The sequence below is a fragment of the Crinia signifera genome, chromosome 1, assembly GCF_055691185.1.
Source record: "Crinia signifera chromosome 1, ASM5569118v1, whole genome shotgun sequence".
Classification (NCBI taxonomy): Eukaryota; Metazoa; Chordata; class Amphibia; order Anura; family Myobatrachidae; genus Crinia; species Crinia signifera.
In genome coordinates this window covers 56809836-56823866 of record NC_139217.1, presented here as the reverse complement: position 1 = coordinate 56823866, position 14031 = coordinate 56809836, and the positions used below count along the sequence as shown (strand labels likewise).

Genomic DNA, 14031 nt, shown 5'->3' with positions numbered 1-14031 from the left:
TGTTTCACACACAGCTACTGTGCTGAGCAATACATGGTAAGCTAGCAAATAACGGTACTTATGTATTATCTGGGCTGCCGATTTTTTGATTGTATGCCTTAACTTAAGGCATACAATCAGATGCGATGCGATATCGCATCGCATACGACCATATCGCATGCGATGCGATGACCTGATTTTTCCATAGGATTCAATGTTAAAATGGACTGAGTCCATTTTAACATGGAATTCAATGGGAAAAAGGGGTCCTTTTCATACCCCTACTATCCAAGTGGGCATGGAGTTGGATATAAACCTGTGGCGAGCGCAGCGAGCCACCGAGCCTGAAGCGTGGCGAGCCCCGCGAGGGGACGGTATTCTGTGTCTGCTCGCCACGCTTCGGGCTCGGTGGCTCGCTACGCTCGCCACAGGTTTATATCCAACTCCATGCCCACTTGGATAGTAGGGGTATGAAAAGGACCCCTTTTCCCATTGAATTCCATGTTAAAATGGTCGGATGCGATGCGATGGACCCGATTTCAAAATCGGCAGCCCAGTTAGTACATAAGTACCCAAATAACTAATATTACTTTCATTGGTACTTGTTTCCTGGCAGGGCGCCCATTAAGTAAATTGCTTAGTGGGCTATTCTGCATAGGAAAATCGCATCGCATCGGCCATTTTAGTGCCGTGCGATTTTTTTATGTAATTTATTCACTGCTCTGTATGCCCCAGGGGATCGCATCGCACCTATCGCAAAATCTGAACATGCTCATAAATACTTACGCGCAGTCTCTAAAAATCTCTCCTCTGTGCGAACGTGCAGGGGAGCGAATCATTTAGAATCAGGGCCTATGTTCCCTATCACACTGAAAGACACACATACCACTAAGGGTTCTTTTTATATTATCCCAATTAGCCTACAAGTATGTTTTTGCATGGGAGAAGAAACCGGAAGCCCATTAAGGAAACCTGCCCAAACACAAGAGAACACACAAGCTCCACATATAGACTTGACAGGAACTGGACCCAAGATCACAGCAGTGAGAGGTAGCAATGATAAACATTTCATAACCGGCGCTGCCTCAACTAGCTGCTTGCAGACCAGAGCGCACAACATTCAAGAAAAGTCCTCAAAGGGCAGGATGTTCTAACACACGCTGTCCTGTATCACCCCCCTTCGCCGGCCACCGCATTCTTAATGATCGCATGTGCACTAACATATGCGATCATTAATGCAAGGGACAGCTCTTGCGATAAGAACTGTCCCTTGCGATGAGGTGCCGGCACTGGACTTCCGGGTTTCAGACCCGGGATTCCATCTGCGCATGTGCAGAGCACGGCGCCGGCAGCAGGGCATGCTGGGAGGGATCCGTGACGGATCCCTCACACATCGCTGCGGTAAGAAGCCCATAGACTTCTGCAGGGAAATCGCCAGCTTTTGCTGCGCTGACACTGCGGAGGGGGGACAGAGCATACAGAAATCCGGTAAAAACCCTGATAACGGGGGTTTTACCTCATTTGCTTTAGAGAATCTCCCCCAGGATCGGCAGCTGAACCAATGCTTCTGGAGTGTTAGGGACGGGTATCAGAGGACAGCCAGTCAGTCGGGTCCCCAACGGACAGGGGCTATTCTCCCTTGTGAGGGTCCACGACCTAGATACTATCCTCCCCCCCCCCCCCCCCCACACACACACACATTTGCGCGAATACAAAGCTAAAATAGAAAATAGACATACTGTACCTGTATTGTGTTCAGTTTCGCCTCTCAGCTGTGTGTGACCTGGACTCTATAAGCAGAAAATGTAATAAGAATTGGAAATGTAAGTATGACAAGGGCTAAAAAAACTCCCTTTTTTTAAAACAGAAAGACATCACTTAGAACATGAGGTACTGGAGAACACTAAAAAGGTAAGAGGCTACTATCAGGAATCCAGCAAACCAGGAGCCAGATAGAATCATCCAACACTTTAGTTTTTCATTCAAGCCTGTAGACACACAACTGTCAACTTATGCAAATAAGGAGAAAATAAGATGCTGCGTCAATTTGTATCATCAAATACAGAAACCGCGGCTCTTAACGCAAGAGCTGTCCTTTGCCATAATTATGGCATATGCGATAATTATGTCTTCTGTAGCCGGCGATGTGCAGCGAAGTGCGAGTGCGGACATTAGGGCATCCCGCCCTAGAAATGATGGGCACTAAGGGTGTTATATGCAACTTCTCCAGTCTTTTCAATACTTCATACATCACCCAAAGGGTGTGCGGTCCACAGTCAAAAAGGTTGACCACTATCGGTTGACAGGTAGAAGGTCAACATGTAAATAAGAGTTTTTTTTTTTGTTTTTTTTTAACGGACTTGTTCATACCTGACATCCCAGAGAGTAAAGAGGGAGAATACAGTGTGCCGAGTGTAGCACATCGACCTCTTGACCATTGTCAAACTAATGCCTTTCGACTTTTTATGTGTTGACCTTTGCCTGTCAACCAGTAGTGGTCGACTTTTTGACTGTCGACCTAGACAATGTAAGGGGTTTATCATACTGTAGGTCTGACCAGATGTATCCGAAGTGAATAGAGTGAAAAATTAGCCCAGGGTCAGATCATATATCTGGGAGAGTTCAAGAGATTTGTAGCTTCAGATGGATCTGCGTAGTGGATGGGGGGGCTTCAGTGTTACCGGTATCTCAGTGATGTCACTGGCTCAGCCAATAACATTTCTCTATACATTGTGTACAGACAGTAGATTCACTTGTGTACAGACAGTAGATTAACACTTACAGAGCAGAATTTTATATTACTGACCAATACCCTATTATTACCCCAATATATTAAGGCTGAAAATTGATGGACTTTAATGAATTACTACCTCAAGCTACTTTCCTGAATAACATTCCTTAATTTGCCATTGTGATTGATACCTTGGCTACAGAAGGTCCGGAATCTGAAAGGCAATTACTGCAGATACAAATCTCAGAATACATAATAAAGCTGGCACTGATTGTTATAAGGTTATAGGCGGCAAGAAACTCATACAATAGTAAATCCCAAAGCAAGCCTCATTTCCTGCAGACCTGAAAACCAATTTCACAAGCTTTTAAGTGCCCAAATTAAAGATTAGAATTCAAATTATGAGTATAGAGTTGTCGCGGTGCCAACCAGTCCAGGGATTAATGCTGAGGACCAGTAGAAGAAGTCACGGTGATAGTCGGATTAGTCGCCAAGAGAGCGCCATCTTTAAAGGTTTACTTGTTTGACCATAGAGTGGAGGCTGCAAGGCGAGCCAGTTAACCCTTTGAGTGCCAACATCTCCGTGAGGGATGTGCAACATATCCGCTAAAAATGCCAGCGTGGCTCACATTTCTTATATAAATTCAAATAAAAAATGTTGTGTAAAAAAAAAAAAAAAAGGGATTATGGGTGAAATTTAATAGGATGAGAGAATCAAAAAGTGAGAGATTTGGGGTGACATTCTATGTGTTGCGGTAAAATCTGCATGTTTTTTACCGCACCTAAATCGCACTTTTGAAAATCGCAAGATTGGGCCGTTTTTCGCATATTTAATGAGATGCGAAAAACGGCCCAAATAGTGCGAATAGGTGCGATTTGATGCGATTTCTTTAGTCCTGAAAATGTGCGATTTTCAGGTCTGAAAATCGCACATTTGCAGGAAATCGCAATTTAAAAAAAAACTGCGCGGGGTCCCCCGCCCGAGCATAACCAGCCCCGGGCTCATTGAGCCGGTGCTGGTGACATAAAATCAGGGTCCCCGACAAATAGGGGTCCCCTTGATTTAATGAAACCAGCACCAGGCTCAAGGTCCGGCGCTGGTTCCCAAAATACGGGGGACAAAATGACTAGGGGTCCCCAGCATTTCAAGAACCAGCACCAGACCCAACCAGCCAGCAGGGTAATGCCACAGCCGGGGGACACTTATTATATAAGGTCCCGCGGCCAAAGCATTATCCCCCTGGCTGGTCAGCATGGGCAGGGGTCCTGGGGAAGTGGGGACCCCCCCAAAGAAGGGGTCTCCCCCCTCCAGGACTTACCAGCCCATGCTGAAAGTCCGGGGCTGTCCCCGATGCCCCTGGGCGGTGGGCATCGGGCTGATGAAAAGTGTAAAAAAAGAATAAAAACTTTTTTTTTTTAACTGTTTAACCACTTTTTTCCCACCAGAACCCTGCACAGATCTCAATGATCTGTGCAGGGTTCTGGCTAATTCACCCATCAGAACCTGGTCTGATTTTTGGGCGAATTTTAGACACATTTATACAAATCGCATACCATTAAATATGCGATTTGTATACTTTTCAATATGAAAACATCTGGATGCGATGTGCTGCGAAAAATAGGCATTGCATTTCCAGAATGTCCAATTTGTTGGCCAAAATCGCACTTTTTTCACAGCTCATTAAAAATGCGAAAATGGAAAAACATGCGATTTCGGCCGTTTTTGCAACAACAAAAAAAAACTCATCCTATAGAATGTCACCCTTGGTAAGAAATCTCCAGTTTTTTTTAAAGCGGCAATCATTTACACTGCAAAATCAAACTGGATTCACCTGGTTCACATTCACACTGATGGAGGAGGAAGTGCTTGGAGCATCGTCAGCTCCAAGTGCTGCCTCCTCCCCCCGAATGATGCTCTGCCCCACCCCTGGGTGATGTCAGCAAACCAGCAATATTGCCGGTTCACTGAAAGGGTCCAGAGAGAGCAAAGTGCAGGGTCGCATCGGGAGTGATCCTGGTGCGACCCTGCATTTTGCAATGTGAAAGCGGTATAAGGGGGTATATTAACTAAAACTTCTAAAAATGAAAGTATATGATGTTGCCCATAGCAGCCAATTCAATTTTGTCTGTCATTTCTCTGTTGCATCCTAGAAAATAGAATCCGATTAGTTGCTATGGGCAAAAACATCACCTCTTTTCATTTTTAGAACCTTTAGTAAATTTACCCCGGAGCGTGAGACTTTCTAACCGATGGGGCCAATTCAGACCTGCACGCATTGGTCCTAATTCCGCCCATCTTCCGATGGTTGGCCACTGCGCATTGTCTCTAATCTGATGTGCAGGCCGCGTCTGCGAGAGCCTTCCGCTAATTTTTCTTTTGCCGAGGCACTCACAGCCCGATTGACAGGGGCATTCGGGGGTGGACCCCCGGCGTTTCATGGATGTGCCCACCAAAACAGGGAGGGCCACAGCGAACGAAGGCGTTCTCCTACTTGCTCGGAGTGGGCACCAAACGTTGTGCAACTCGTGGAAATAAAAGAAGCTGCCGAGTGACTCCTGGGGCCAAATATGTAGATCCAAATGTCCATAACACTATGTCCACTTGGATAGTACAGTATGATAAACCACCTGTTTTGGAAGAAAAACTTGAAAAACTCATGTCAACCTATTGTACGTCAACGTTTTGACCATGACCTAAGGTATGTTGACTTTTCATGTGTTGACCAATAGTGATTGACCCATTGACTGTTGACCTGCCGACTGCATCCCAAAATTCTTAGCCTTACAATGTGTCTTCCAAAGTCCTATGTCACTGCCCATCTCGTACAGCCATATGGTGCAAGATGAATGGCACAGATTGGGTGCCGCACTATCACCTAGTTTTGCATTCGTGAATATTTTTAGAAACACATAGGGCCTTATTCTAGTTCACTCTATCTGACAAAATCCAGCCAGTATTTACCCTGCACAGAAACAAAATAACTCACCCAAATCTAATTCTCTCTGCACAGGTTACATCTTCCCCCCCTGCAGTGCACATGGTTTTGTCCATCTAAGAAGGATTTTGTCAGAAAGAGTGAACTAGAATAAGGCCCATAGTGTCATTATTGCACCGCAGCCAATAGACTTATGGTGTACTGGAGAGCAAGAATAGCCCCTTGTGACTTCTAACTGACATTTATTTAAATATAGCACCAGCATATTCTGTTGTGCTTTACAGTTGGGAGTAAAACAAGAAGGGAATAACAGTAAGAAATAGGAGAAGGCTCACAAGCTACAGGGAACAGGCACAATGGTGTCAAAATAGGGGCGGGCTACTGATTACTCAAGCTTGTTGGGTGCCCCTAGGCCAGTGTCTAAGCGGGATAATGGTGCATCTTTACAGTGTTGCATGCACAGGATTTTTGCGTGATGACACCTCCCAGATAAAGCCACACCCCCAGTACCCAGGCCTCCTTCAGCTCTTGGCGGCCCTGTTGATACATGATGATAAATGCTACATATTGCAAATGGTCCAGCCAGATTATACTTCTCAGTGTGGGATCCTGGAGATGTAGAATCAACAGGTATCAAGGAAGAATGTGGTGGCTGGTCACCTCAGGTTTTACGTCACCGGGCAATTTCCATGGTAATGCACAGCGGGTTCATTGAAACACCCATGAAACGCTGGTAAATCACCACATTATGGTGCATGTGTCCAGTTCATGTATTGCTGGTACAAATTGTTGTACATTTATGTATATAGCAAGTGCACATTCTGCAGCACATTACAGAGAGTATTTATCAGTCCCTGCCTCAGTGGACCTCACAATCTATGGAGTAATTCACACGTCGCTCCGCTATAGTGAAATCCCACCTCACAAATTAATGTGTACTCTGTGCGAATTAATGTGTACGCCTAGTGAAGACTTCGAAGCTGGGCGAAAATGACCAAAACCCTCCTTTAGTGGGTTCACCATCTAATGATTTTTCCACTGGGCACCAGTCATCGCAGTCTCTGCCTAGTCAGGGATTTACCATGAATCACCATTGCAACAATCGGTTGCAAATTTGCGATGGTTACAGGCACCAGCCAGGCCGCCTTAGCTGGAGCTTGCTTATGCTGGCTGCAGGATCCGGACATTGGGGTCCAGGACGTCTGTGTTCACTCACGCAGATCCTGCACCCATCATTTATTCAAAGACGCCACAATTTTTCAAAATGGTTCCACGTCTGGGCCCCAAGCAGTGCAATCATTCTGTTAATAGAATATATTCAGGTGTGCGCTGTGCACTTCAGTTATTTTATTGCTGGTAATAAAACAATGTGATAGTCAACCTAAAACACGTCTTCTAGGAAAAGTGTTATGACTATAAAGCACTACAGTCACAGCTACAAAACAAACCTGCAGAAAGCTTCTGTACAGGTTATAATAGACTGGTTCTGTTCCTTCTATTCATACACATACTGTAGCACAGGAGGAAATGCCAGCATCTACCTATGCCAGGCACTGAGCAGCCTCTTACCTGCATCACTATGGTATGACCCACGTCTCTGCCCAGGGACACACAGGGAAGGGTGGCATTGGGTGGTCCTGCATCATCCTGGAGGCCTCTGCAATCCTCTCTGCATTGCCCATATGGAGAACCTTGTATTCCATCCACATAGAATAAGGAAGGTCTGCGTATCATGTAGGGGGCTCTGGTGGGGTTACAAAAAGTCACATATAAAAGCATTAGGAGCAGGGTGGCACCAAGTGGGTAAGCCCCCCTGAGCCAAACTGCCATGCACACATCTGGTCCATCATCCATTGTAGAAGGTGGCAGTGAGTGAGGTGAGACTCAGTGGCCAGTCACTGCCCATCCTAGCACCACTGTCTGGGGGTCTTCATCAGAGAGGGACAGCACTGGGAGTGCACTGAGCCCATTGCACCAATGCACTAAGCAGCGATCACTTCCAGAGGAGGAAGCACTCAGTCAGTGGGGACTCTGCACGCAAAAAGAGGGACTGATTTAGGAATGTGTGACCCCACCTCCCAGCTGAGATTGGTGAGAGCTGCAGCCAGCCCTGCTCCGACCCCTCTCCCCCCCTGTGCATTGTGGGAGTTGTAGTATGAACTTTTCAGCAACAAAGTAACTTCCTTGGAAACTTTTGTCCGGTGCAGGGGGAGCTGTTCCCCTCCAGTGGGGATGCATTATAATCTGGACCTACTACTACAGTATGCATAGGTTTGCATTAGAGAGTATCATGGACGCTGCCTGTATTATATCGAGGGTTTAGGTGGTCTGTAGTCTGCCTCTGCACTGGTGGCCATGGCAAGTGCTGGCTGCGTGTCGGATATCGCGCTGTCCTATACTGTAGCGTCCCTTCAGGTGGTCCCCGGGCTATTGGCCACCGCGGTGGTGCTGGGGGTTGTGCTCGGGGTTGCTGCAGCCGGACTTCTCTCCTGGTATGTGATCCTGCCACTTCTCTCCAGGAAGGTAGGTGTTCTAGACAGTTTTTCCCAGAGTTTTCCATATTCCATCATTACAGTCCAGGTTTTAAGGATATCTATGTTTGAGTCCAGAATGGTGTAATCAAGTTGATTGAGCTACTAAGGAAGACACCTGTGCTCAAACATGAATATCCTTAAAACCTGGTCTGTACTGGCAGAGTTTGGGAAACTTTGGTTTGTTCCTTCAGTGCACAGTCATTAGATGATGCTTGTTTATTTGGACTTGTGTGCCCATTGTTCATGCTATAATCATGTTAGTATAATGAACATATTTATTATTTCTTCCAAACTTTTATTATCATGACATCATCATCTCCTGGGAGCCTCTTCATATACAGGTTGTAAGGGCTGAGTAACCAGGAACGCCATTATTTATCCCTGCAAATGTGTATTAATCTTTATCAGTAAGTAGTCATACAGCGCGCAATGCGGGAGTGTTTTGCCCATTCCTGGTGGTGATTGGTGGCTACAGAAGAGATGGAATGCAGTCACCAGATCAACCCGAATTAGGTTGACCACTGAAGGTCCACAGCTCTTAGGACAACCCCTGAAATAGGTTGAAAGGTCGACAATGGGCATTTTTTTTGTGCCGACAGATGGTATTTCATGCCCTGCCATCCACTATGTGCCCGAAGAATGGCAAGCACAGCGGTACACTTTGACAATGTCTATGTCGACAGTCGACATTTGGGGCAAAAAAGTTATTAACCCATGTCAACCTTTTGGCTGTCAACCTATTGCTTGTGTTGACCCACCAACTCTCTCGACCTTAGCCATGTCAGCTATTTCAGGTGTCGACCTAAGCCCTGTCAATCTTCAGTGGTTTACCCAATGCCTGTGATCTAAATTTTGTCCACACTATGACCCATACCTGAAGAGATAGGAAGATATTGAATCTGAGGGTATGGGTCACTAGGTCGACCAAACTAAGATCGATATACATTGGGTATGTCGACTGAATGTCGACACACGAAAAAGGCTGACCGGGTCAAAAGGTTGATACAAACATTATGTCAACATTGGGAAGGTCGACATGTGGTGGTCAGTTTTTTTTACTTGAATTTTAGCACAGTCGACATAGACAACGAAAAGTGCACTGCATCCCCTCAGATGGTTTGCTGCGCTCGTCATGCTTCGGGCCCTAGTGGATTGTATGACATAAAATACTGCCTGTCGTGAAAAAAAACCATGTCGACATTTTGACTGTCAACCTTCCCAATGTCAACCTAATGTTTGTGTCGACCTTTTGACCCTGTAGACCTTAGGCTTGTCGACCTTTTGACCTTATCAACCTTAGGCACACGCCTTCATTTTTTGACCCAATGTATGACAACCTTAATTGTGTCGACCTAATGACCGTTTCCCAAATCGGATAGGTTATACCAGAGGCAGCCAACCTCAGTCCTCAAATACGGGGTGGACATCTGGTTTTCCAGAGTTTGCCGTATGCAGGTACAACACAATTCCGTAGAATCGTCTGGAAACTGCTGTGCCGCAAGATATGCTGTGGACCTTTTACGTATGTATAGGGATTTGTGGTAAGCCCACAAATTTTATCTTTGATACATCTTGCCCTACATCATGTGCTTTGTGACTGTGGTTGCCATAGCAGTCGCATTAATTATACCTCATTTTTCAAGTGGGACAGTCCTGTGTTTCAGAGAACATCAGTGAATAGATACTATGCATGTGTGTATGGCAGTTTTTCTTGGACCACAGACTGGGGGGGTTGGCCTTGCAAAAATGACATCTCCCATGAGGCAATCCCCCCTAGCAGCTAGTCCAGGTGCCTTGATTTTGGGCACTTTGCGGAAGTCCCTTCTAGCAGATGATTAAAAATGTGAGGTCTGCATTAATATCAATAATAGCACCTGAAAAGAACAAACCATGGAAAATGGGAATTACCAAGATGTCTTCCACAGTGATTTATATTAAAAATCTGTAACCATACGCAAAGTTTCTATATGTGACACATACATGTAAAATGCTACTGTATGCAATGTCAATTTGAGTTAAAAAAATCACCTTTTGAACCATGTCTGTTTATCGAACATTTTTTTCACAAGGCCAGGCCACATCAGCAGAACTGTTATGTGGGGATTTAGCAAATGACTGTAGCGGGAGGATTTCATAGTGAAACTGATCTGTTTAGTTCATGAGAATGGGATAAAACTCCTGTACAAAGACACATGCCTGGAAGTATCGTGCACATTTGCCTGGATGCCTCTGATTGGAGTCCTGGTTACGACAGAATAAAAACCACTGATGCTACAGATGTGTCCTCTTACATCTATCCTCCGAACGTGATATTCAAGCCTTCCAGTTGCAGCATTTTAGTACAGTATGCCAGGCCATGCAGGACACCGTTTAACCACTTGGCGGCGAATGCTACATGGTACATGGAGGAATACTACTACCAAATGCATATGTCCTCTCGCACACAGAAATAAACAGTAGGAATAACTTCCAGTAACTGTAGGGCTTTAGTGAGACAAAAAGGGGATGTGACGTTTTTCCTACACAAATCAGTGATTTTGCAGACTTAAATAAAACCCCAGAAGCTACTTAAAGCTTGGAATCTTTTTGCCTCTCCGTAATTCCTTCAATACTCAATCTTGCCAGTAGCTTGTCAACAGTCTTGCCGCTTTCACCTCCGCAACATCTCGCACATCAGACCACTCCTCCACTGACGCGACCAAAATTCTCATTCACTCTCTTGTCATCTTCCACCTTGACTACTGCAACATCCTTTTTATCCGAGCTACCTCCCGTCCGCGTTTCCCCTCTCCAATCCATTCTTAATGCTGCTGCTAGGCTCATCTTCCTCTCCCGCCGCTCTTCCTCCACCTCCCCCCCCCCCCCCAGAGGCATAACTACGAATTTTGAGCCCCCCCCCGCCGCAAATTTTTTGGGCGCCCCCACTCCCCCTCCCCTCGCCGCCCCCCGCTGCTGTCTCTGCCGGTACCTGCCTGCCGTGCCCGGTGCCGTCACGGTCCCGTCTCTCCCAGCGCTGGCTAGTGGCTGCTATAATGAAAAGTCTCTTAGAAAATGGCTGCCCCTATACTGCAGACAAAAAAACTGTCTGCAGTATGGGGGCAGCCATTTTCTAAGTGTCCGTTTTCATTATAGCAGCAGGAGCCACTAGCCAGCGCTGGGAGAGTCGGCACCGGGCACGGCAGGCAGGTACCGGCAGAGACAGCAGCGGGTAACTATAGCCCCACAGACCCCCGGCGCCCAAACTTTCTCTGCGCCTCCCCGCCACCGCGGGGGCTGCGGAGCTATAGTTACGCCACTGCTCCCCCCTCTGTCTATCTCTTCACTAGCTCCCCTTTTATTTCTGAGTTCTCTTTAAACTCCTCACCACCACCTAGAAGTCTCTCTCCTCCTCCACCGCTCCTTACCTCTCTTCACTGATCTCTATCCACACTCCCTCCCGTCTTCTTCGCTTCACCGCCGACCGCCGCCTGACCTCTCACCTAATCACCTCCTCCCACTCCCGTGTCCAAGACTTCTCTCGCACTGCCCCCCTGCATTGGAACAACCTCCCGCCACCCATCAGGCTTTCTGATTCCCTCTTTCGCTCCTCTTATCCTGCCTACCCTACCCCTCCATCTGTTCCTACTTATCCTATTGTTTTTCATTCCTCCACCCACCTCCTTTTAGTCTGTTAACTCTTATGAGTAGGGCCCTCCTTCCTCACGTACTCACCCTACCTCTACCTCACCAGCGCTCCTGCCCTGTTCTTCCCTTCCTCTACTTCATCTTCAGTCTCCTCGACAATTTCCACACCTACTTCAGAACTGATGCTGATTTTAGTTCTACCAGCTATACCCCTATTTATGCTGTATTTTATCAACACACCCTGTACGTTACCTTGTCATTTGTTTTTTGTTTGCTATGTACGGCGCTGCGGACACTTTCTGGTGCCTTTATAAATAAACAAACTACTACTAGCTTAAATCATGTAAATAATTTGGGATTGTGGAGAACGGCAAGCCTCGTGGCAGCCGTCCAATCACCTGCATTGTAGTGGTTTATTCATTCGGAGTTCTCCGGGATACCCAAGCATGGAACGTGACTAGTACCAGCACGACTGGTTTTATGTTTACATTACTCATTGTTGTAACATCGGTATGTGGTACGCGTAGGTTATGTAACCTGACACTCATGCTATGTATATACATCAGAAACTGATAGTAGGCAACCATCAATGTTCCTGATACAATGCGCATTGAATACCAGGTTTGCGATGATTGACAGATATTGGATGCTGCTTTCCTCCTTTTATGAACATTTTGGCTTTAAAAAACATTGTTTCTTATTGGTGCATATATCTGACATCATTTTTAGAGTCCATTTATCCAAAAATCGCCTGGTGGGGAGCAGTGCTTTTAAAGGACACATCCCAATGAAGAGTGAATAGTAAAGTGACGACTTTTTTTTCCGCTGCTTCTTTTCTTGTGTTTCTCAAAGGGTTGGCTACAAAATCCCGACAGCCGGGATCCTGTCAGTCAAATGACCCACAGTGTAATCCTGAAGGCCAGAATCCCAATGGATCCCGATAAATAAATCCTATCTCTAACCTCTCCATCTACAGCCTAACCACCCTTCCCCTAGTGCAGTGGTTTCCAACCTTGGTCCTCAAGTACCCCCCAACAGTTCACGTTTTCCAGGTCCCCCAGCACGGGCACAGGTGCACTCATTATTCACTGGCACATTTTAAAATATCCACGGGTGGAGCTAATTATTTTACTTGGTGGAGACCTGGAAAATATAAACTGTTAGGGGAATTTGAGGACCAAGGTTGGGAGCCACTGCCGTGTTGCCTTAACCTCTCATGGATTTCTTATGGTGGCAGCAGTTTTCTCCCACAGTACAAAAACATGTGGCTACACCAGTTAGCATCGGAGAAATTGGAGTCTCTGTTATCGCTGATTGTTGTTGCGGGCCTAACTCAGAGAGGTGGGTGCTGTGGCAGCAATGCATGCAACAGTACACTGCATTCAATCTGCACATGCGTCTTGATTGTTACCGCTCTGAAGGCCTGATTCATAAAACCCTGTGGTGTGAGTACAAATACGATGTTTGGGGGTCTGTGCCAGGCCAGGCCAGATCAGATACAAGCAGTTACTACTGCAGTTTCCTATATCAAATATACTTACAAGCTATTGTTTAGGGGTAAACTGGTAACTGTTCTTGCGTGTTGTATTATAATTAGTCACAGGCGGCTTGGTTGGCATCTGACATTTAAATAAACATGTCCCCTGTATAGTCTATAATCCTTTATTGGTTTGCACGCGCTCCCTGTACCATTAAATACATTGTTTCGTCTTTCTTTCTGTCTGCAGTGCTTTCTAGCATAACCATTATGTTCTTTAGATGGAGCTATTTATATTTTGGATATGACTTGATCTCACTTTAGATAGTTCTATCCACAGAGCAATTTTGTGTTCTATTATCCTAAGGCGACCATAATAAAAAATTGAGAAGGAAAAGCAATTATGAAAATAAATTGGCTTCGGTGTGTAATGCGGTACATACCGCTATATGCTTTCTTGGATATACAAATAATATTTTGCAATACAAATAATGAGGCGCTCATAGCTGGACCATTTTAGCGTAATACCTGCAATGAAAGGAGATTGCGTGGGCTTAACGGCATTACTCCGGCAGACAAAGGCCCCCCTTGCAGGTGCTGGACCATAAATGGGCCATTCATTTTTTGAGGGATAGGACATGAGGATTTGAAGCTGCACACATGGAATGCCGTAGCCCAGTGTAGCAGGTTAGGGAGAGATGCACTTACAATTGCCATGTTTTATCCTGTTCATCGCAAATTTTTCGCATT

The 14031-nt window shown here is 45.9% G+C and overlaps 2 protein-coding genes across 2 annotated transcripts in view; one reads left to right on the top strand and one right to left on the bottom strand.

Annotated features, from left to right (window-relative positions):
- The window catches only part of EVC2 (EvC ciliary complex subunit 2), a 117168-nt gene extending 109417 nt beyond the window's left edge, over nt 1-7751 (bottom strand). The window contains exons 1-2 of the mRNA XM_083155525.1: nt 7216-7751; nt 1724-1769 (exon numbers count right to left, since the gene is read on the bottom strand). Of these exons, the coding sequence (XP_083011651.1) occupies nt 1724-1769; nt 7216-7500 (331 nt within the window). The 5' untranslated portion in view covers nt 7501-7751. The remainder of the gene's footprint in view (nt 1-1723; nt 1770-7215) is intronic.
- A 42-nt stretch (nt 7752-7793) lies between these two features.
- The window catches only part of EVC (EvC ciliary complex subunit 1), a 95686-nt gene continuing 89448 nt past the window's right edge, over nt 7794-14031 (top strand). Inside the window, exon 1 of the mRNA XM_083155625.1 lies at nt 7794-8169. Coding sequence (XP_083011751.1) covers nt 8002-8169 — 168 coding nt within the window. The 5' untranslated portion in view covers nt 7794-8001. The remainder of the gene's footprint in view (nt 8170-14031) is intronic.